The following is a 25,127-nucleotide window of genomic DNA, read 5'->3' as shown; positions in this document are numbered from 1 at the left end:
TCTGAGACTCTTCTGGAGCTTTCTCCAGTTGCCATGTGAGAACAGCTAGTGCCTTCTCTAGTGTGTCAAGGGACTGTGCAGAGCGAGCGAAAACATCTTCAAGTTTGCAGCTGTACTGACCTGCCAGGCCCAACTGGTAGTGAGCCTCTACCAGCAGTCGGTCATGATTTTCTACATGCTCTTTTTGGTTGGTCATACCTGCCAGGAAGTCTCATGCGCCAGCGCACTGTGAACTAAGGGACGCCGATATACAGAAGTTTTTGGGCGCGTATTCAGTCCCGGCACTCCTGCGCAAACGCACAGGAGCAAAGGGGACAATGACCTACTGGCATGACGCCTCAGGATTTGATGGCCATACATCCCAACAGCATTCCACCGGGTGTTCCAAAGTAAGTGCTGATTTGCTGATTTGAAAGGATGCCTTACCCTATACTATTTTAACATTGCTGTGATTTGTTATGAAATGTGTGGTAGCCCCTCCTATAAGGAGAATATTTAAGCCTGGTAATGATTTATTGTCAGTTGCTTGAAAAAGACCGCTCAGGTCAAAATGTCACATGAATTTGATGGAATAAAGGATACAAAGAGACAAGAGAGAGCAGCGGTTTTGTTGATTTATGGTTGCCTGCTTGGAGGGACGCTACGGACACAGAGTGCACTACACAGAGTGCACTACCACATATAAGACCAGTGTACCCCTATGTGCTGCTACTCCTACTATACCGTTCTGACCTAGTGACCGTATTTCCACAGGGGTCACTGCGTCCCCAAACTTCAGGCTGTACTCTAGCCTTGTGGCTCCTCAGCCTTGCTGGCTGAGATCACACACCCAGAACCTCAGCAGGACTCTGCTTCACAAACACTCTTTCTCTCCCTCCTCAGACTGACACACTGGGAGGTGCTTTATGTCAGCCTGATTACAGCAGGCCTCACCTGCGATCACCTCAGGTGAAAGGAAGACATGCCCTGGAATGAGGGGGGTGGATTGGGAGGTCTCACTGCCATACCTACCATCCCAATCCAAGAAAATCCAGCCCTAAATAAATAAATAAAATAGCTTCAGCAACTAGGTTTGGTGAAGCCAGCGCTATCTTCCTGGACTTTACTTATCTCACCTAGATGAGATATACACCCCTTTCAGGGCTTCACCGTACATATCACTGTTCAAATTGCCACACAAAGTTGTCTTTCGCTTTTCACCATTTTTGTATGAATGCTCTTCAATCACGTTTTATTTGATGTATTGGTGGTTAGAGAGAGCACTGGGGATTAGTATTGTGAGACATAAGTACAGTTTTTTCCTGCTAGTTTATCTAGACTTACAAGTGGTGTCTACCTTTATTTTAACATTTTCACACTAATATTTTTTATTTTATTTTTTATGTTTCTATATGCAACAATTTTGATATTATTATCAGTACCTACTGAATTTATAAGCTATAGTACATAAGAACAGCAGAAAATGACTTTTTGCAAAGTAAATTCTATTGACCTTTTTTGTGTTATTAAAGGACCTAGAACAATTGCATAGGTGTGTAGCTTTCATGTTGTACAGATTGTACATATTAGTATTATAAATAAAATAACTTTTTTCTTTGGTTTTCTGAAATCTCTGACATGCAGATGTAAGACCTGCATGACCGTTGCAAGACTATCGCAACTTGTAAGTCTTCACTAAAAATAAATCTCCATATGGTGTTATATTTGTCTTAGAGCTATTTGGAAGCTGGCAAACCTTTACAATTGGCAGTAACTGTTTTGTCAATGGTTTAGATAATGACAATAGTGGCTTCAGGACTCGTGGTCTTTCCCTGGCTTGGAGAAAATTTTGTATTTTATGGTACCCATTAAACTCATTGGAGAAAATCTATCAAAACTGGTGTATAGATAAAATGGCTTAGTTGCCCATAGCAACCAATCAGATTCCACCTTGCATTTTTTAGAGCTTCTTTGGAAAATGAAAGGTGGAATCTGATTGGTGTCTATGGACAACTAAGGCATTTTTCCTTTACACCAGTTTTGATAAATCTCCCCCATTGGGTGTGCATTGCTTGATTTGTGCATCAGCATGTTTCCAGATGTTCTGGGTAATGGATAAGTGAATATTATGTAGTCGTTGGTGTCCAGCGTTTTTCTACCTGTTCTATTCCATTGCATTTGTTGACAGAGCTGTTATCATCATCTTAATGACTCTCATCAACCGTGCATTGTTGGAGAACTACCATCAACCTGCCAGTCTTGATCCTGCCATTGCTAAACATAACTATCTGTGATTTTCTGTGATTTTTCTCTCACCATACATACTTGAAATGTCAAATTAATTCATTCATTGTAACTGCAATGGCAGTAATATAAACTATAAAGCTTTATCAGCTATACGGTTCCTTTTTATATAGATATTTTTGCTATGTTATCGGATGAATTTACTGTGTTGTCTCCTTTTCCTAGACTCCTAAGTTCTGTGACCCTTTCAGATGTGGGAAGCACTTATCTGTCACTTGTACATATCTTTTGAAAAGAAACATTAACAAAAAAAAAATCTGAGAAACTATTGAAATATTTTTAATACAAATGATTCCATGGAAGAAATATCATTTTTTGAAAAGCATAACATGACTTAAAAGCTTTCAGCGAAGGAGGGAACTGCTATATTTTTATTGCAACAAGCATGGCAAATCCTTTTATGTTTTATCTCAGCGTTACTGTAGTTATCTATTAGCCTTTGTTTGACAATCTACTATAGGAAAATTATTAGGCAGCAACTGCTTTTTGCTGTGCAATTTGGCCTTCTGATTTCTCCATTTTTCAAAGACGTGCATCAGGCAGTGAGTGATTATCCTTTTCTTGTTGTGAAGATTATAATTTTCTGCATGTCTGGTGTAGCTAGTAGGGATAAAAGGATGTTTTCAAATCCATTTAAATGGAAGAAAAAAATCACAGGAAAGTCGATTGTATGGAAATAAACAATGAGAAGATACATCTTAGCTTTTTTCTCACAACTATGAATAGATGACTAAAAATCTCTTTTGTGCCACTGTGAATTAGCAAGTGGGGATTTTTCAAATGGTGATTCCTTCATCATTAAATAGTCTTAAGGCTGGGAAAGTAGACTGTCTTTGTCAGTCACTTAAGTCCTGCACATAAATGGGAATTTTTATGAAGCTTGAGGAGACTTTTAGCATTTCATTTTTATTTGCACTGTTAATGAGGTGTTTCCTTCTTAAAGCTCTTATTTAAAGAATGATGATAATTGTTTTGCCATCCTTGCAGGGTGTTTAAGGAAAGCTTCCCAGACAAGACACAAAGAAAACAATTATCAGTGCTAATAAGAGGTCCATCTAGCATTCCAAAGACATCTTGCAAATGTCATGCTTTAAAACTCTTTTTACAGCAATTCCTTAGGCTAGAACATTAAGGTCTTTGTCTAATTAGCATTATTGTGACCTTCCAATTGTTCAAGGAGTTTAAAATAGTTAGCAACAGGAATGACAAGTTCAATAAAAATTGCACTGAGGTGATTAAATATCAGTCATGTAAATCAATGTATTCTCACTGTCCATAAAATTTGTGTTTTACTATAAAACACTATGGTTCGTGAACTTTTCCAGTAGAGCACAGTAGTCAATTACTCAAAAGATGATTTCAATTCTGCTGGTGTAAACATGTAAGAAAGAAAAAGAGAGATACATAGATAAATAGATGGATAAACATTTGATTTAGTTTTGTATATGGCTGCCCATATATTGTACATTAGCTATTCTTTCAGAAGACAACTAGTTCTTCTGACCCCTCATTCACATTCACACTCAGTTTAGTCAAATATGCATGAGTTTACAATAGGGAGAGTAAAGTGAGAGCTGATATCAGACACCTCTGGTGACAACTTATCTCAATTGAGAGAAAAGGATTGGGCATGTTCAAATCTAGCTACCGGATACTTCTTTCCCAAACATCTGCCACCAGGGAGAGTGTGGAACTCCCCATACAAGTAAGGCTACTTTCACACTGGCGTTTTGGTTTCCGTTTGTGAGATCCGTTCAGGGCTCTCACAAGCGGTCCAAAACAGATCAGTTTTGCCCTAATGCATTCTGAATGGAAAAGGATCCGCTCAGAATGCATCAGTTTGCCTCCGTTCTGTCTCGATTCCGCCTGAGCCAAACAGATCTGTTCTGACAAACAATGTAAGTCAATGGGGATGGATCCATTTTCTATGACACAATCTGGCACAATAGAAAACGGATCTGTCCTCCATTGACTTTCAATGGAGTTTATGATTGATCCGTCTTTGCTATGTTAAAGATAATACAAACTGATCCGTTCTGAACGGATGCAGATGGTTGTATTATCTGAGCCGATACGTCTGTGCAGATCCATGATGTATCCGTACCAAACGCAAGTGTAAAAGTAGCCTTAGTCATATGGCCTAAAATTGCCAGGCTTGGCTGACACTTTTCTAATGTGTATTCCCACCTTAAAGCAGTGTTATACAATATCTGAGTTAGACCTTACAATGTTCCCCTCAGTTGTTGGGGTAACATAGATGGGGTTCCATATAAATGATCCTTAAAGGGAACCTGTCATGTGGATATTTGATTATAATCTAACTAATTATATTCAATCATTAACTACTAAAAAGTACCTTAGATGTATTCACTTACTGGTGTGACAGATGGTTACCTGATAATATACACACAAAGATGCCACATGCCGCATCTAATGAGCTGATTTGAGTCCAGCGTGATGTCATTGAGTCCAGCGTTTTTTTTAGTTCAGAGCTATAGCCACTCCCCTGCCAACCTGCTGCTGATTCATATGGAAAAAAATGTCAATCAGCAGCAGGTAGACGTGGAGAGTCAGGAGCTCATGGATATTCAGGACTCATCATTATCAGCTGTAGCTTTTCAATACAAGATGTTGGAAGATTGACTGGGTCAGTTAAAGAAAGTGACCCAGCATTTTGCTAAGAGAATCAGTCACTTATTTATGTTGCCCTTAGTTAGGACACAATAACACTGGTGACAGGTTCCCTTTAACTGCAAAGCTCTCTCTGACTGCAGTACCTTGTGATTTACCAACATAATTAAATATTTGTGGTATTTCTTTAATGTTGTATTTGTTCCAAAGTCAAATTAAAGGCTATGGAGATCTTTGGAGATTTTTTAATAGTGCATTCAAGTTCTGAGTGGCTAAAAATCATTTTTTCCAATATTTTTTTATAAAATCAGGTTCAGTTTCACTGTATCTGCAGACTGTTCCATTCTTATCAGTTTAATATTAATGAATGTTTAAGGGCTAAAGAATGAGACAACAGAGCAGCATTCTGGCAGGCTTCACTGAGAAGCAGAATAAACAGTCTGTGGTTATAGTGGAACCAAAACCTATAGAAGACAAACTGATCAAAATGTATTTTGAAGACCAATTGGAAAATTAGTTTTTTGTCAAAGACAAGCATTGATAAAAATGTCCCAAAGATGCCTACATCCTCTAAAGATGTTTTGAGAAAATAAAATATTTTTGCAAGTAGTGAATGGTGAAGACCACAAATCACCATATAACAACAATAATAATAATATATTGATGTTAATATTGTCTGCCTTGGCTTGAGTCCAAGCAGGAGAACACCTGTATGGGTTCTAACTTTTGTGACTATTTTCCAAATAGTCCATATTCTGATATTCAGCTATCATTCTATGTTATTTGCTTTAGCATGTGTGCATTCTTGTTTGTATTACTGAGATATAGAAATTAGATTGTAAAGCCTCTGCAAATAGAGATTACCATGAGGCTATGATTGCAATGCGAACCTTCACCGTATGGTGCTGCTCAGTATGCTGTCTCTGTGTAAATACAAGAGCAGTAATAAATAAATACAGGGAATACATATGTATCCAACTGTGGACTCTTCATGAATCTTATAAACCTTAGTAGCATAAAAGTACAAAGAACTCTAAATATGCTATTTTTCTTTTAACTAGTTTAAATTTGTTCCAATTTTTGTAATATATTGTCTCAGCGACATGCCATAGTGGTACTAATTATATTTTCACTCAATTTTAAAGATTAAATCCAATCATCTTTTCCTTCTGAAGCAAGTATGTCGTTATGCATATGCAAAAACCAGTCATATAATTTAATTACATTTCTATCTAAATGAAATATTCTTGTTTCAATTTAGAAATTCATTCTATTTTACTTTCATCAAAACATTACATTTGCATGGTAGATACTTATCCAACCAGACTTTATAAACTATTCAGAAAAGAGAAGGAAATGGACATTGTTAAGCACCGTTACAGTATCAATACTGAAAAAAAGCTATTGAACTATTTTATCAACTGATAGTCCAAGTTAACATATATTGTACATAACTGGTTAATACCTTGTTTTATTCATTACTTTAAGGACAACATCTGTCATCGTGTCAGTATTAAATATTGGAAGGGACCCTTATTGCCTAAAAATGTATTTATTTTTAAATTGCCAGGCATAGGGCAAAGGGTCCACTGAGTACTAATCTCTAGCTTCCCCCTGTCTGCCCTGTTGTGATTAACATGTCTGTTCCTATTAGTGATGAGCGGCAGGGGCAATATTCGAATTTGTGATATTTTGCGATGATTTGGGCGAATATTCATCATATATTTATGAATTTGAGAATTTGTGATTATTTTCTTGATTGCAAAAATCGGCAATGTAATATGCGCATATTGCGTGCGCAATACAGGTGTGGATCAATGTTGCTACATTTTTCAAGCTGCTAGAAGTTTCCTGAGACTGGAGAAAATGGTTGGCACGGCAGAACATTACAATAGCTTTATATGCAGATAGAGTGCACTAATATGTTCGTGATTGCGCACATCGGCAATTAATGATCTCCATATTTTTGCGCAATACGGGCAACTTCACATTTGAGCAGGTCTGACTACATATTACTGATTGGTGCACTAAGTATTGTTGTGAACTTGTGACATCACAGCACTATGTCTGTAGCATGTATGTATGGACAGCAGAACCTATCACATTACCTAACACCCAGCTACACTATATCAGGATATAACCTACACTGACTATCTCCCACTAACTATCTGTATTATAAATATAAGCTAAGTATCTAATGTAATTAAACAATTCTCTCTCAGAAGTCCTTAAAACTACAGAAAATGGCTGCTGGGGAGGTTCTAATAGTAAGGGGTAGGCAACTTTCCTATTGGTTGCTAGGGATGTTGCTAAGCTCAGACAAAGACATTGCAGCCTTCTCATTGGCCCACAAGTAAGAAGGGAGGTCACTGATGAAAAACAATCTAGAATATTAGAGAATACGAATATATAGTACTATATTCTAAACCTTCCCGAATGATCAAACTGGCGATATTCGCAATTAAAATTCACGATTTAAATATTTGCGCCCAACAATAGTTCTGATGCACAAACAATGTTTTTTCTGAAATAAGACAGTCCTTTGTGAGGAGCATAGCTATCAGTATTTGATGTTGCCAGTAGTCAGAGTTACATAAATCAGCTTGTTCCCTTTATAAATACAGCATTTTAGCAATTATTGTTGTTAAGAAAGGTCCAAATATTTTCTTATGATCTATAGAATAACATCAACATATCCCCATAAACATTGCAATACAGTCTAAAGTCTCAATAGATTTAGAGAGACAAGACCTCCTAAAAGTATTATACAAATTCCCCTTTATTGTACATGGCAAATGTGAGAAATGTGGTTAAATCATTTGCTTCTAGGCCAGTGACTAGGCATGCTCTACTGCTGCCCAAGTTCGTGGCTTCACAATGTGCCTCTCCACCCCTTTTTCCCTAAATTTCAGAAGGAACGTTATTATATTCACTGAAGTTTTTTTTAAATTTATATAGGAAAAATATTGCAAACGTTTGGGTATAGTTATATTTTTTAATTTACAGATTGTGACCCTTTATGTCACCCTAGCTGACTGTCTACTTTTCCTACCTATTATCAGTACTTAATTTACTGTATGTCTCAATGACAACGCTTTCTGTTTGTGTTCTGTCTTTGTTCAAACTTTATATATTGATGGTGATTCAGATCACTAGCCTTATGAGTGAACATCTAATAGTAATGGTGATAATGTTTCTGTGACAAGCCTGTGTTATCATGGAGGCATAGAACTTGTGTTAGAAGTTATCACTTTCTGATAACTTTTCAAAAAATGTTTTGTATGTGTATATGAGGAATAACACTATGTCTGAACATTACATGGCTTGTATGCTGCACTTTGTTAACAGTTTTGGCCTCTTTAGATTCCATCTATTATTCTCAATTGCCCCTGACATAATGGGTGGAGACTAACTTATATAATGTATCCTCATAGAATACATATAGTAGCAGGAGATATTGCTCCCTAACTTTCTCTCTCTCATACTCATTAGGAATCATGAAAAAGTACCATATAAGACATTATAGACAATTTGGAGCAGTAGTGAGGTGAGATATAACACTAAATATTAGCTACTCCAGCTCTGTCAGTCTTGTCCCCCACCTCTAAATGGATTTCCATGGGATGATATAATTTAATCCTTCGGTGAGCAGGCAGCCTGTCATGGTTTTACAAGACAGAATTGTCACATTTAGAGTGAATGCTAGTTTGGGAAAGGACAGGTGCTAACAAGGCATTTTTTTCTGATATAATAGATTACAAAGTTTCTCGTATTCCCTGTATTATTGATTTATGCAAAGTTATGTGAAAGAACAGTGACCATATAAAAATAATTTCAAGTAAACCAGTACTATGAGCCTTAACAGTGCTTAGTGGTGAAAAGCAACAGTACATTGTTGATTGCTAAAGCATGAGCGAGCACATTTGTTTTCTGACAGGTTTACAGTTTTCACAAAGATATGTGGATCTAAATTTTCATCTACAGTGACAGCAATGTGTATATATGCATGTATTTGGATATGAATGGTGATTTGAATGCAGACAAGATCTCCATGGCACTACTTCACCTTATAAAAACTTCAAGCAATTTTATCTCAAATTATATATTAATCAATTATACCTTAAATAAAAAATAATATATTAACATGATCATATTTTCAATTTTTATTAATGTCTTCTGGTAAATCTACTATGACATTTAAAAGTTATATACCTTTGCTTGGTTGATTTATATTTGGAAAAGTTAAGCAGTTGATCATGTAACACTTTAATGTTTAATTTGCAGTTTAACAGCTTCACAAATGTGGGTGTAAATCCTCAACTGTAGAGCAAAACAACAAGAATAATGACATGTAAAACATATGCAGCTTTATTTTATGACCTACTTAAAACTGATTCCAAAGTTTCAGTGACGAGTGCTGAAATTCACATAATATAAGAGCCAGGACTGAGATGCTGCTGTAATCTTGTATATAGTGTTCTGTATGAAGTGTATAGTTTCATATTTTATGGGTCATGCCCATTGTATATCAGCTGCATTTATTGATGCCATAGAAACTCTTTAAGAAATGTTGAAGTATAATAAAAGGTAGTTCATTAAACAGAACATATGAGCTTGGCATCCAGATAAACAGGCCTGTGCCTAAAGAAGCACTGAAACATCATCAGCTGAACTACACCCAGCCAATAAACTGAATGCAAGCAACGACTAATCAGTCAGAACCACAAGCCTTTAATAAGTAGTGGCCATTTGGCCAATAGTAACTAATCTCAGACCACCCTAAAGCTCCTTTTACATGGACCAATATTTCTGGCAATTATCAGGAATGAACTAAACATTCCAAATAATTGCCTAATCATCAATGAAGAAGGGGGTTTCATTTACATGGTGCAGCGATCGCTTGTCACCATAGAATGTCATTGTTCCTGTGCAGAAGATAATTGTTTTCACTGCTTGATCTGCTGTACGCAAACAATGATTTTAGGTGCAGGGCGAAAGACAGATTGAACATTTTTTCATTCATCGGGTGTCAGCACCTTTTACACATATATATGCCATATTTATAGAAAATATTATTCAGAATATGTCCCATGTGATTACTAGTAGAGATGGGTGAATCGAAGTCAAAAAAAATTGACTTCGATCCAAATTTCAGGAAAAATTCCAAGGAATGAGAAGTTGAAAGCAGTGGTTCACAACCTCTTGACGGCTTTAAAGAGTTTCTGAGACAGGAGCAAAAAATTACCAGTGACTATTCTTTGAGTAACTGGTCACATGTAACCTCCTTTTAGTTAAGGATAGAGACCCATGGGGCTTGGAGGAGGGGTCACTGTCTTAATGTAATTTAATGGTATGACTGGAGCTTATACAGAGTAGTGCGCTTGGCTGTCATTGTTATTGTGGTCTGTGTTTCCTCTTTTAGGCTACTTTCACTCTCGAGTTTGGTGCGGATCCGTCATGAATCTGCACAAACGTTTCCGTTCAGATAATGAAACTGCATGTATCCGTTCAGAATGGATCCGATTGTATTATCAGTAACATAACCAAAACGGATCCGTCTTGAACACCTTTGAAAGTGAATGGGGGACGATCCGTTTTCTATTGTGCCAGATTGTATCATAGAAAACAGATCTCTCCCCATTGATTTACATTGTGTGCGAGGACGGATCAGTTTGGCTAAGTTTCATCAGACGGACACCAAAACGCTGCAAGCAGAGTTTTGGTGTCCGCCTCCAAAGCGAAATGGAAGCGGAACGGAGGAAAACTGATGCATTCTGAGCGGATCCTTTTTCATTCAGTTTTGGAAACCAAAACGCCAATGTGAAAGTAGCCTTATAGTGATATTATGCTGCTGATTATTATTAATGGGGTACTGTAGCTGGTACTGGTAGAGAGATAATGACTGGTAATGTTATATTGGTTTGCATTTCCTGTAACTATTGTACTGTAGTTGGTACTGTTGTGGAGATAATGACTGGTAATGTTATGGTGGTTTGCATTCCTGTAACTATTGTACTGTAGTTGGTACTGTTGTGGAGATAATGACTGGTAATGTTATATTGGTTTGCATTCCTGTAACTATTGTACTGTAGTTGGTACTGTTGTGGAGATAATGACTGGTAATGTTATATTGGTTTGCATTCCTGTAACTATTGTACTGTAGTTGGTACTGTTGTGGAGATAATGACTGGTAATGTTATATTGGTTTGCATTCCTGTAACTATTGTACTGTAGTTGGTACTGTTGTGGAGATAATGACTGGTAATGTTATGGTGGTTTGCATTCCTGTAACTATTGTACTGTAGTTGGTGCTGTTGTGGAGATAATGACTGGTAATGTTATGGTGGTTTGCATTCCTGTAACTATTGTACTGTAGTTGGTACTGTTGTGGAGATAATGACTGGTAATGTTATGGTGGTTTGCATTCCTGTAACTATTGTACTGTAGTTGGTACTGTTGTGGAGATAATGACTGGTAATGTTATATTGGTTTGCATTTCCTGTAACTATTGTACTGTAGTTGGTACTGTTGTGGAGATAATGACTGGTAATGTTATATTGGTTTGCATTTCCTGTAACTATTGTACTGTAGTTGGTACTGTTGTGGAGATAATGACTGGTAATGTTATGGTGGTTTGCATTTCCTGTAACTATTGTACTGTAGTTGGTACTGTTGTGGAGATAATGACAGGTAATGTTATATTGGTTTGCATTCCTGTAACTATTGTACTGTAGTTGGTACTGTTGTGGAGATAATGACTGGTAATGTTATATTGGTTTGCATTTCCTGTAACTATTGTACTGTAGTTGGTACTGTTGTGGAGATAATGACAGGTAATGTTATATTGGTTTGCATTCCTGTAACTATTGTACTGTAGTTGGTACTGTTGTGGAGATAATGACAGGTAATGTTATATTGGTTTGCATTCCTGTAACTATTGTACTGTAGTTGGTACTGTTGTGGAGATAATGACAGGTAATGTTATATTGGTTTGCATTCCTGTAACTATTGTACTGTAGTTGGTACTGTTGTGGAGATAATGACTGCTAATGTTATGGTGGTTTGCATTTCCTGTAACTATTGTACTGTAGTTGGTACCGTTGTGGAGATAATGACTGGTAATGTTATGAATACATGGTGACTTCTTGTCAATTTGGTATAAAATATGATAATTATCATAGATTGGTGTTTTACAAAGGTCTATGATATCACCTGCACTGCCGGACAATTATTTTTGCCAAGCTCCATGAGGAAATGTGGCTTACTTGGAAAGGAAGTGTGGCCTAAAATGTATCTTTTATATCAAACTTTTAAACAGGCGGTCTACAAATGTGACAGATTCTTCATACAACTGAGCCACTGTGATAATTCTGGTCCAAATAAAGACCCTCTGTTTAGATGTCTACTCTGAGTTACTCATAGTAAATCTGGGCCATTGAGTCTGAAGCTTTTGCCACAGTCACATACATTTATGTATGCAGATCTGTAATGCATAACTCTGTTTGCATTGCCTTTGCATAATTTTGCCAACATCAAATCCCAGCAGAGAGAAGAAGGAAAACATTTGCTGGGGTCCAATCATTTCTTGCAAAATAAAAAAATAAAATAAAAAAAATCGAATCCACAGAGGAGTATTCTCACACAAACAGCAAAACTGAAAATTGGTTCCATACAGTTTGATTGTTTGTTTTTACAACATGTGCATGGATTTCTGCAAACTCTATCCAGATCAATAAGACAGTTAGACATTTCTACAATGTATCTGCTGTGTGTGAACATGCCTTATATGTGTACGTCCTTAGCTAACCGTAATGGGTGTCCAAATCCCTTTAGCATGTAGATTAACATATTTAACAACATAAATAGGAAATAATCATGGGGAGCTTAAAAAATTCAACTAAAAGTGGGATCTGTTTAGATTTCTTATTCTTCATAGAGAAAAGTAAAGGATTCTCATTGTTGAAATAAACAGACTGCACAGAATTAGGTTAACTGTGCTTTACATTTACAACTGCACAGAATTAGGTTAACAGCATTTTGCATTTACAAGTTCTACGAATCTGAAATTTAAAAAACAGTTGTATGACATCTCCAGCTGATGTTCTAAATAATAGCAGTTGCCTCATTAGCAACAGTTTTTCACCTTCATTAGATACTGCATAATTTATACATTTCACACCTAGGAAGATAATAATTCACAATTACAATAGCATTTGAAGACAATGCATGCTAATGAACGAACAGGCAGAAGAAGAACAGTCCATATAGGTTCAGTAGACTGCAGCCTATTTTGTAGTCTAAACGTAAACTATATATAGTTAATATACTGTATATATTTCCTACCATGTAGCCTTATTTCAAGGAACATATCTGCCTTTTACCAGTGTTCGAAACTACATCACAGTAACTCTGACCTGATTGACCCAAAACTCCTTCTGTAGGCCAATAACAATTTTCTTGACAGCATCACTTTGCTGGGTTTTGACATGTCCAACTCTGAGAAAAATTATATGTCATCTCAGTTTGATTACATCCTCTAGCTTATTTCCCATTTGAAGAGAAGTCGCTTTTGCTGCATGGGGGCTCACTCTGTTTACCTATAATTGATTGCTCATAGTACCTTCTCTGACATTGGTACCTGTTGTTGGCTCTTTTTCAGGTCAACTGGCTGCAGGTACGTGTGAGGTTGTTACATACGACAGAGATAGCAGTCAGCCCCGAAGGACCATAGCCCGACAAACTGCTCGCTGTGCATGTAGAAAAGGACAGATTGCCGGCACAACAAGAGCAAGGCCAGCCTGCGTAGATGGTAAGAAGGCTAAATTGCATTGATGATTATTATTGTATTACCTGTATGTGTGCAAAGAGATAGCAGCCAGAATTTGCAATGAGTCCATGCAGAAGACTTCATGATACACACATGCATTTCCAACCATGTTTATGTTTCTCAGTTGTGTGTATCAGAGAGTTGTTTTATAGTAGTACAGCTGAGGATAAAGATATAAAAGAGCAAGCCAGACATTTAATGGAGCGTTCTAATATTCTTTGAATTCTGAATAACTGGACTCAAAACATTTTTGAATAATGCAATAAAAATGAAGCTTATGAGATGTACCCACTGCTACCCGATTAGTAGCTTAAAAAATGCATTTTGCTCCAATTCAGATTCAGAGTTTTAATGCCACCCTTAGGCTAATGTGGCGTCTCCTGCATGAAAGCTAATGTGGGTAGAAAAAAAAACACTTGCAGTATAGTGAGAATAGCATTTTTTCCTTATTTCTAGTATTTTGTCTCATTAAAATTATCACTGCATATGACTCACTGCCAAATAGTAGCAGCCTGGAGCCTCCTCGCATACTTATCCGGAGACGGAAATGTTTGTCTTCAGAAAGAAATAGCAATTTGTTTGGCATAAGCAAGTCATAATTGTCTTGCAGGTACTGCCATTTTAAAGGAAGGTTTGTTTTTTATTCTTGAAAACACAAGGCTTCCTAAGGAATATGTTCTGAACCTGTCAGGGCAGAAGTCTGATTGAATCTCTGTTGGCTTTAGCCTTATGGTCATATTAAAGTGCACCTACTGTTACAATTTATTTACAAGTAAAAAGTAATATAATCAATTTTTTATAGTGTACTACTATAGAGTTGTTTTGTTACAAAACAAAAATACTGATATACTGTAAATCAAGCATGCTCAACCTGCGGCCCTCCAGCTGTTGCAAAACTTCAACTCCCAGCATGCCCGGACAGCCTACAGCTATCAGCCTACAGCAGGGCATTGTGGGAGTTGTAGTTTTACAACAGCTGGAGGGCCGCAGGTTGAGCATGCCTGCTGTAAATCTTTATGCAGATCCTAGTCAGATCCATAACGACCATATACTGCTCTATTAAGATCTGCACTATAGTCATGGCAACAAGTAGATGAGATGTTTAGTATGTGTGGAAGTGAACAGAGAGACATGCTCCAAATCATTCATGTCACACTGTACCCCACCCTCACATACCAAACATCCTATCTGCCGGCTGCCACTACTAGGGGGTAGATCTTTACCAAGCTATATATGGAATTGATCTGACTAGGAGCTGCATAAAGATTGGCCTTACTGAAATCTATGTACTTAACACCATATGTATGAAACTAAAATGATAGATATGAGCATAAAAAAATTATTGCTATAGCTTGACATACAAATTAGTCTAAAGTTGATCAAAATGGGATTTTCAACTAAAATCATCATTGTTCACGAGAAATGTAACAACTAAATTTACCAGGGTTAAATTGTCACTTTCTGATAAAATGTTTGCCTGTAGGTCACAGTACATGACTGTACATGGTGTTGTCAACTTTACTTAAATGGTAGCAAAGCTCTTCAGAGAATGATAGTTTGTCCTTTTGCCCAGTGTCAATAAACACGTATGGTCAGTTTGGAAAACTATATGGACTAAAGTGCATGGAACATGAGACCAGCATTTAGAAACCTAGTATATATTTTACTGGTGTAAAGAAAATTTTGATTTAAGTCCCTAATAAAAAAGCGTTATTCTTTTACGGTATTGAAATCTGGTCAAGGGTCTCAATACTGGAAAAAAAAATCGCATCAGTTGTGCTTTATTGCATTCTGAATGGAAAGCTATCCGTTCAGTATGCATCAGGATGTCTTCTGTTCCATCTCTTGTACGCTTGCTGCGGTATTTTTTCTGGCCAAAATCCCGGAACAATACCGCACTTAAGAGATGTATTAATGCCCTAATCCGGTACCAAGTGTTCCAGAAATTGCCGCATCGCCAGATTCGGTTTTCCAGTCTGCGCATGCGCGGGGATATTGGAGAAGCTACTTTTGCTTTTGATCTTAGATAAAAAAGCTCTCCGTTGCCGGAACTGCCTGCCGGATTCTAACAACGCTAGTGTGAAAGTTCTTTTTTGCAGCCTTGTTGAATCATTGTTTTTTTTTTCAATGGATATTAATACTCTAATACTGTATCCTATAGGGATTACCATGCACAATCTTATGATAGATTCTTTGTGAATAAGATAAGGCAGTTATTGTTTTCCTAAATGGTAATAGGTGAATTTAATTACTGTGCCAGGAGCACTTTGTATAACATGGTGGATAATACTGTTATAATTAACTACATTAAACAATCACTTTAAATAGACAGTTGTGTTATATAACAAAAACATGGTTACAACCCCTCTATAGGAGAGGATAGTAACAGCTGGGATTTGCAATCCTTTCACATAGATCATTATCTTCCTGGTCATTTACGGAAGTAGAAACACCAATTCCACTTTCCTAGAATGTTAATTCCTAAATCTTCCCTTGGTCACAGCCCAGACAAGGCTCTTTGGAGTATTACATGTGATAAATTATTGTTAAATTGTGACCATATTCTATTTGTCCTGTTGTCTAGGATTAAATTATTTTTCATCAATTAATACACATTTCCTTACCTGCACACCTACTTTTTTTTTCCAGAGTTCATCCTTTCTTAGCTCTTTGAGTAGATCATGTGATGCTCACAGCATTGTCTGGCTACAGTCCTGCTTGCGTCACGTGAATGGGTCAGGTGCCTTCATGTTTCATTGGTTCTGATTTGCCAGTGGAACATCGGCCACAACTTTCCTGCTCATAACAGACTCTAGAGATGTCCCTGATGTGCATAATGCATGTGGATAAAGGAAGTGGCAGTTCTTAGGATAGGGAACAAATGGAGAGACATCAGGCAGAGAACAGATGAAACAGGATGTAAGAGAAGGGTGGGCCTTGTAGCCAATTCAGAAGTATGACATGTGTGCCAGGAGAGAAAGGATCAGCAAATGAGCTGATCCTGTGGACACATCCCACCATTTCAGTGCTAGGATGAAAGCAAATAACGTATGGAATGCAACTGAGTAACCACAGGGTACTCAAAGTACACCGAAAACGTAATACCCATGCTACTACTATGGGTTAAGGCTGAATAAGTTTTATTTTTTATTTTATTTTTTGGGGGGGGCCCCTTTAATGTGTATATTTTAAAAGTGAGTTCATAATAAATTTTGAGATGGGTGTAAACACAGATTTAGGGAATCCACAATGCAAATTACTACAAAATACAGCCTTTATATATTGTATATGTATCTGTTATTTGAGTTTACAATATATGCAAGCACATTTCTGACATATACTACTATTAGGGTCATGTATGAAATGCCACTATTATAGTCATTTCAATTTAACTGCTGTATGTACTTAACACCAAATGTATGAAACTAAATCCAATCTCCTTCTGACAGGAGCAGTTTTTATGATAAGTTGTATCCATTTCATTATATCTTTATAAAGACATGTGTGATAGAGTAGTGGGCCTTTTATTTGGTGTTGCCATCACAAAGGACTTTGGTTGCCACACAACAATCAACAACGTTCAACACACATGTATTAAAGTCAGTTTATCTCGGTTCTTATGCTCAGTTCTGACTATCATGTATATGTATTCCGGCAATCGCTTCACAGGTATGTGACATTACAGTTGACCCTTTCACAAGTCTTCACACAGCCAAGACATTAGCATAGGTCATACATTAGAATTTAAAAGGGTTTTTCAGATCTGAACCTGGACATACCCATATTTCACCCAGGCATCCCCCCTGATGTTAGCATTGCTCCGATGCACTCCCTTGCCCAGCGCTGGATCATGGAATGCAAGGGAATTTTTAATTTCCAATAATACACTGCTGGGCAGAAGCTTCCGGCCAGCAGTGTGTTAAGTGACGTCGCCGACTCTGATGGGCCGGCTTTAGTGCTGTCCTAGCCATTTAAAAAATATTTGTATAAGATAGAGCCTTTAGCAATGACATCCAAATGCTTTTCAATTCTGTCACCAAATGATTATCTCTATAATATATTTTCTTGTTATAATATTGATATTCACTACTCTTTTCTAGTGAAAAAGGGAAGTGGCTTTTCAAACTCAATTATGTAAAATTAATTTGCAGACAATAAAAACAAACTCCCAAAACAACCATTTTGGTTTATTTATTCTCTAATAATTTGGAGTTTTCACCCTGTATAGCACACATGATGCTGTACTGTGTTAGACAAATCTATGTGATATTAAAGTAAACCTCTGGGTCAAGAATAAAAAAATAAAAAAACACATTAACTGGGGAACACACAGAACATTTACCTGGTGACCTCATTTTTTTCTTCTTTTTTCTGCTGCAGATCTGCCAATTCCTGGGTTCCTCCTCTGCCATCCAAGATGGCTGCACTAGTTCTCAGACTATCTCATGCATATTCCCCAGTTAATGTTATTATTTTTTTCTTAAATTGGAGGGTTGCTCTAAACACTTTTATGTTGCAAAAAGATAAAAGTATTATAAGGAGTAATGAAATCCTGCAAATGTAGTTTTTCTAGTTAGCAACTAAAGATATGACTTCAATAACACTTTTGTGTTTTTAACACAAGTATTTGCCATTACCAAGATGTCACCGAAAATCTAAGGAAATATGTATGTGAAACATATGTAGAACACATACTATTCAGTAATATCTGTCCAACATCTTTTCAGGTTATGAGATCTCCAAAAAAGTTGTATTTGCTCCTCTTCACTAATTTTACATTTGTCACACAAAGCATTGTTCCTCCATTTAATTTCAAATAGAGCAGTGGACCCGATGCTAAGTGAAAAATTAAGTAACGACATGAGCTGACCATTTTCAATGTACTGTATTTTCCTATCATTAGATGTATCATACATACATACATGATCACTTTCCAATGCTGCATTGTGGATAGCATGTTAAGAAATCAACCTACTTGAATAGCTTAGGACTAAAATATCATCTTACAGCATTTTATAGCTCTCCTATCATCACTTTATGTGCTGTTGTACATGACTCTGTTTATTCACTCACAATTAGAAAAGATGAGCCCCACGAGTCCCTTTCCTAATTTACTCTGCGCACTGAGGACTCAATTTTACTATTTTCTTCTGTGACCTATTGGGTGAATAATATATGCTTTATTGATCACTGCTGTCACATCTAGAGGAAGGCAGGGCATAGCGACTATGCAGGGAACTAATAGAAAACATTCAGCTAGTTCAGCAAAATTAGACAGCGGGTAAAAACATTGATATGTACAGACTCACTTTTCTAATCCACAAACAGAGCAGGTATTTCTTCATGGAGTGGATAGAAATATAGGGGGATTGAATCACATTAGCAATGCTCAATATATTCCTGTGTTGTCTACTCATTATGTGCAAGGGAAATGTGGGGGTCAAATATTGATTTATTTAAAGAAAAATACTATTCCAACCCTATTTCACCTCTAAAAGTGTTACTCTGCTGTGTGTCTATATTTGTGGCTGCAATTGATTCTGAGCAAAGGGTAGTTTATTCAGTGCAGATTTATGGTGGGTCTATGTCAATATACTAAGAAATGGCAACTCCTCTACATTAATGTGTACTATCCAATGTGATTAATGGTGCACCAATTTAGAAAAGTATTTATATTAACCCATTAAAAAACAACCAGTCTAATATCAATTAGAAACACCATTTACTGTATCAAAATTCCAAAATGAGACACCCAATAATAAGGATTATTTTTCAAGACATGCAGTTGTGAGAAATAAGAAATATTGACTCCTTGCTTACCTTTAGATTTGAATAAACCATTGAGGGAGTTTCCAAATATGGACATTTATAACCCATTCGCAAGAGAAGTGGTAGAAATATAACTACTGCTGTATTCAAATTCATTACCCCGGTTATAAATGCAGTGAACTCCCACTAGTGGTGGCTTCAGGCTGGCAGAATTATATCATTTAACTATAGTGTGAAGGAAGCTCTTTAGCAGGAAAATCAATCTCCAATCCATACAATAAAATATTAATGTGACATTTTCGTCAACTTGTTACAGCATAGGTTGTTATTAAGAATAATGTAGAGGATATTTTTATGTCATGTGAATATATATTTTATTTCATGTGCTGTTTATGGGTTGTCTATCACCTTAATTTATCCTCCACCTCAGATATGGTTTCCCTAATAATATCTACATTTCCCATTATGCCTCCTGCTGTTTAGAGACATGGTCAGAGGGATCAAATCACATTTACTGAATCTACAACGCCTCAGTGTATTCCTAAGTGATACAATGGTGCCGTGTGCAGATTCTCCAGTGTATTCCTGTGTAATACAGTTTTAGCCTCTATTACTTTCCCACTGTCTGTGATTGTTTTATTTATTTATTTATTTTTAATTTTTTTTCTTGTGAGCTGTTACACACAGGAGTTGCAGGAGAAAGCTGTATAACTGCAATTGATAGATATGCACAGGAGATCCTACACACAGCACAAACCCATTGTACAGAGAGTGTGAGGAGAGTTTCACTGCACCCAGGGCAGAGATAATAAGGAGTACGGATCTGTGTCTGAAAACTGCCAGAAAAAATTTCTTCAGCAATACGATATGCATGTGAATATACAGAAAATTAAGGATGGTAGAGCTGGGTGTGGCGGGAAAATGTCTGAGAGCTGCCAGGTAGGGTTTGATAGACGATTATACAATCATATAGTTCATATGAAGTCAGTCACGCAGGCCAGAATGACCTCCTGTCTACCCAGGAGAACATGACTAGTCATGTGATGGGAATCACCTAGATGCCTATAATTAAAGGGTTCAAGTTGTCTGAATATTACTGAGCAAGCATGAAACAAATTATACTGGTGAAATATTGATTGTGAGTTAGCATTATAAAGAGTCAAAAGTCCAAGGACACCCTTTTATTTCGGAAATGAAAGGGAAAATCAAATATCTGAATACCTCAACAAGCAATGAGTGAAGGGGCATGTCTTTTAGGCTATATCCGGAACATGCCCTTCATCTTGAAAGCGCCATATTGGATCAATGGCAAATTTTTTCAATGGGAAGAGGGTCATATAGCATATCAAAGAAGACCAGAATTTTATCAGAAATCAATTTACAATATCTCTTGGGGTTGAGAAGTTTCAATCACATTTTTGTATTTAACATATTTTTAAAGAATAGGGGGGAACTAATTTAGTTGATTATGGTATTTTTAATTTTCCATATCAATATCTATTTAAAAAACAAAAACAAAAAGAAAACATAAAATCCTGCAGTTTTTGCACTGGCCACTAAGCCTAATAATAGGCACCACTTCTTGGTCTATACAATCACTTTATTGCAGTAACCTGCGTATCTGTCATTCTAATCCTGCCTGTAATTTTCTCAATAAAAATCTGCAATTAAAAAATAAAAAGTGATTAAAAAAATGGTATGTGTCATTGGTTTTAACTGGCAGATAAACTTTTTGGTGATACATTTCATAGTTACATATAGTTGCATACATTGAACAAAAATATAAACGCAACACTTTCGGTTTTGCTCCCATTTTGCATGAGCTGAACTCAAAGATCTAAAACATTTTCTACATACACAAAAGACCCATTACTCTCAAATATTGTTCACAAATCTGTCTAAATCTGTGTTAGTGAGCACTTCTCCTTTACCGAGATAATCCATCCCACCTCACAGGTGTGGCATATTAAAGGGGTTTTCCCATTTTGCTAAATAAGCCTGAGCTGCAGTTACAGCAGAATTTACTTCCTTGTTTCCTGCTTCTAAAGCTGGGCGGGCTTAGGCAGCTAGAGTGAAGGCTGGCCACGCCTCCTTATGACGTCACACTGAGAGCTGAGTCCTGCGTGCTCGTTCATGTGAATAGTATGAGTCATCAGTCTGACTGGCTCCCGGCAGTGTCTGTGAAGCTCATCTCTCCTGGTGTGGATTGCTATCACTCAGCAAGCAACAGCACAGGGGGAGTCGTGCAGGGACTCAGAATCGTCTGAGAGTTTATTAGTTAAAAGAATCGAATAGGGACAACCCTAATACAAAAACTCCGCCCAGTACAACAGAGGGAGCTGCAGACACCGGAGCCTATACCGGGCGAACGGAGCGGCGCCCAGACATACTAGTAAGTGCAGGGGGACCCCTGGGCGCCGCTCTGGCCACTGATATAGTTCATTTTTAGTTTTTAAAAGAATCGTGTCACGAGTCCCTGCCAGGCTTCCTGCTCTGCGGCTCCCTGTCTCCCGACAAGTCCGTCGGGGGGGGTGGGGGGGGCATAGTATAGCATGTAGCGGAGCTCTGTGTGTACAGGTCCGAACTTCCCATCTCTACTTCCGCTGACTGGCCGCCCGATACTGCTGAAGACGTGCGCATTCACTTTTTACAGCATAGGCTGGCCGTTGGATAGGTTAGGGTGTGGTGCGCAGGCATGGCCCATGGATGCGGCCATCGAGATGTGGCCGTATCCATGGGATACCGGCATAAACACAGGGGAGTGAAAGGAGCATTTTTATGCCGAATGGTATGTTTTTTTTATTACATGAATAATAAGAAATGTTCAGTGGGGGGCAATGATTTAATGTAACCCTATTTAATGAAGTGGGAATACTCCTTTAAGGTGCTGATTAGACAGCATGAATATTGCACAGGTGTGCTTTAGACTGCCCCCTAATTAGTATGACACCCCACCCTCCCCAGAGATCCTAGTTTAAAAGCTCCTCCAGCCATCTAACCATTTTTTTTAATTCAGGGCAGTTGCACCCTCCCCATCAAGGTGCATCAATCCCTACTCTAGCGCCTGTAACCGACAGAGAAGTTGGCCCAGTTCTCCATGTACCCAAACCCTTCCTTCCTACACCAGCTTCTGAGCCACTTATTTAACTCCCTAAGCTCCTGTTGTCTCTCTGGTGACGCTTGTGGCATTGGTAGTATTCCTGAAAACACTACCTTGGAGGTCCTGTAGTTGAGCTTCTCTCCTAGTTCCCTAAAATCATTTTTAAGGACCTTCCATCTCCCCCTGACCTTGTCATTGGTGCCAATGTGTACCATGACTGCCGGCTCTTCCCCAACCTCACCCAGCAATCTGTCAATCCGATCCTTTAACTACCCATTTTTAATGTATATTTTGCAAGTGCATGACTTATCTTCTTTTTTTACTTCTTGTACAAAGACAAATATAGTTCCAAAAGGCTTTTAACATACAGTCAATGTTTCGCTTGTTTTGCATGATATTCATATTGTGGCCATTATATAATGACCATATCCATTTACACATACTGATGAACTATTCAAAATAAAAATAAACTTAATTATCCTTGTAGGAAATTAACGGAACTATACTTACATTTTTGCAGTGACCTCCAACAAATGTATATACAGTGTCACCTGGGAATGGCATGCACACAGGAGTTGTGCCTGCACCATCTGCAGAAGGAGCTGGCTATTGTACCAAGCTCCTACTGCAATTGCCAACATCAGAGATAACTCTGATCCAGACTGTTTAAACCCTTAGATTCCATGGTCAATAGGGACCATGGTTTCTAAAGAGTTTGAAAGGGTTAACTTACCACCCCATGCAATAGCAGGTGCTAATGGCTTCTGTGGCAGCCTGGGGCCTAACAATGGACCTCCATGGCTGCCATCTTAGCATACCTGTTAGGCCCAGCCAAAGGCAAGGTCTCTTAATGTGTCTGTCTGTATTTCTTAAAAGGCACATTATACTGCAGTATACATGTATTGCTACATATTATTATAGTTCTCCAAGCTCCATGTGGCAAGAGCATAGACTAAAAACATTTAAATAAAAGGTTAAACGTATAAAAAAAAATACATAGACCTCTTTTGCTCCATAAAAAAATTATCATGTAAAAAATAAGAATTAAAGATTCAAATATTAAGTACACATTATTGGCATTGCTGTTTGTGTAACAATTCCAACCACTAACTGAATTCACTGCTGCTTAACCTTCATGATGATATCCATAAAAATAAAATAAAAAAGCCAAATAAAACTATATATCGCTCCAGAAAAAAAAAAACTGTTCACAAACTAATATTTTATAACGCTCAGAATATGGTGACATAAAAAGTTTTATTTTTATTTTTTATTTAATGGTTCTTATCCTCCTAAGAGGCCATTAATATGTCATTGTTGTTGGTCTGACAACCTGGACCCCACGTCCAGCTGTTCCTGAGTAGCTCTGTAACCAGAAGTTGGTGCCAAAACTACATAACTCCATCCACTGTGTAGTGGTTACAGAAGCTCTGCTCCCATTGAAGTAAATGGGAGCAGCACTACAGTCACCAGAGTTATCCACTAAAATTTTTGTTGGTGGAGCTACTCAAGAACAGCTGATTAGGGGAGTTGGGTGTTGTGTACCCAATGATTAAATATTGACAGCCCATCCTAAGAATAGGCTTTCTATAGTAAAATATTGAAACACCATGTTAAGGCTCAGTCCTTGAAGGGAGTCTGTCACCTTCAAAATCAAGCAGACTGTCCTATGTTTCTGGGCAGCTACCCCATCATGCCATTATGCTTATTTGGAAACCAACTTTGGAGGTGACAGACTGCCTCACCCCCTTACAGTTTATTTTAGCTTTGCATTCAACCACAGATGCCTCTGCCTTGTTATGTTCACTCAATAGTTATTGTGTTACTTTGATCTGATCTGCATAATATTTTTCTATCTTCTGTTATTTTGCATCCGTCATTTATTACCCTGAATGATTTCAAGGAATGACATTATGCATTATATCTGCGGAATGTTGATAGAATTCTCAAAAGCATATGTTCAAGAATAATTTATTAAACTTGATTGCTGATTCAATGAATAATAAAGCTATAAGTCTTCTTCAGTTTATTAATAGCAAGACATTACTGCCACGAGAATATTTACATAAATGGAACATTCTGCAATAACATTATTTAAGTGACATATTCACGTCTTAATTGCAAATTATTAAATACCACCTGCTGAGCCATTCATCTTTATTTGTTCACGTGTTTATATTTTATCATTTCCAAATTAACCTAGTATAATCTGAGAAGATTACAAAGTTCAGCACTTTGACCTATAGTATATGCAATAATTTTATTAGTTCAAATAAATGACACTTTTGCACATAGGATGCGTTCAGCGGATGACCTTGTCTTGTGTCCCTCAGAAATTTGTCATGGCTTGCACCGCTACACATGTAGTACAGTTGTGTGTTATGGCTAGATGGTACCCACAACCAATATGACATCCACCATAGGATGAGGCAATAACAACACAATTACAAGTTCGACATGGCTGCTTCGCCGAACTTCAACCAAAAATCGGATTTGTTACGAATTACTTCGCCTCAA

General features: G+C 37.4%; 1 protein-coding gene across 2 annotated transcripts in view; it reads left to right on the top strand.

Moving 5' to 3' along the window:
• TAFA5 (TAFA chemokine like family member 5) overlaps positions 1-25,127 on the top strand; it is a 579,109-nt gene that overhangs the window by 268,751 nt on the left and 285,231 nt on the right. For both annotated transcript variants that reach the window (XR_006387627.1, XM_044276778.1), the window contains exon 2: positions 13,574-13,723. Coding sequence is in view for 1 of the 2 variants with exons in the window: in XM_044276778.1 (XP_044132713.1) it covers positions 13,574-13,723 (150 nt within the window). In the remaining variant the exon portion in view is untranslated. The remainder of the gene's footprint in view (positions 1-13,573; positions 13,724-25,127) is intronic.

The sequence above is a fragment of the Bufo gargarizans genome, chromosome 2 (assembly GCF_014858855.1).
Source record: "Bufo gargarizans isolate SCDJY-AF-19 chromosome 2, ASM1485885v1, whole genome shotgun sequence".
In the NCBI taxonomy this organism is placed as follows: domain Eukaryota; kingdom Metazoa; phylum Chordata; class Amphibia; order Anura; family Bufonidae; genus Bufo; species Bufo gargarizans.
The sequence above is the reverse complement of the archived record's forward strand: the minus strand, read 5'-3'. Positions and strand labels throughout refer to the sequence as shown.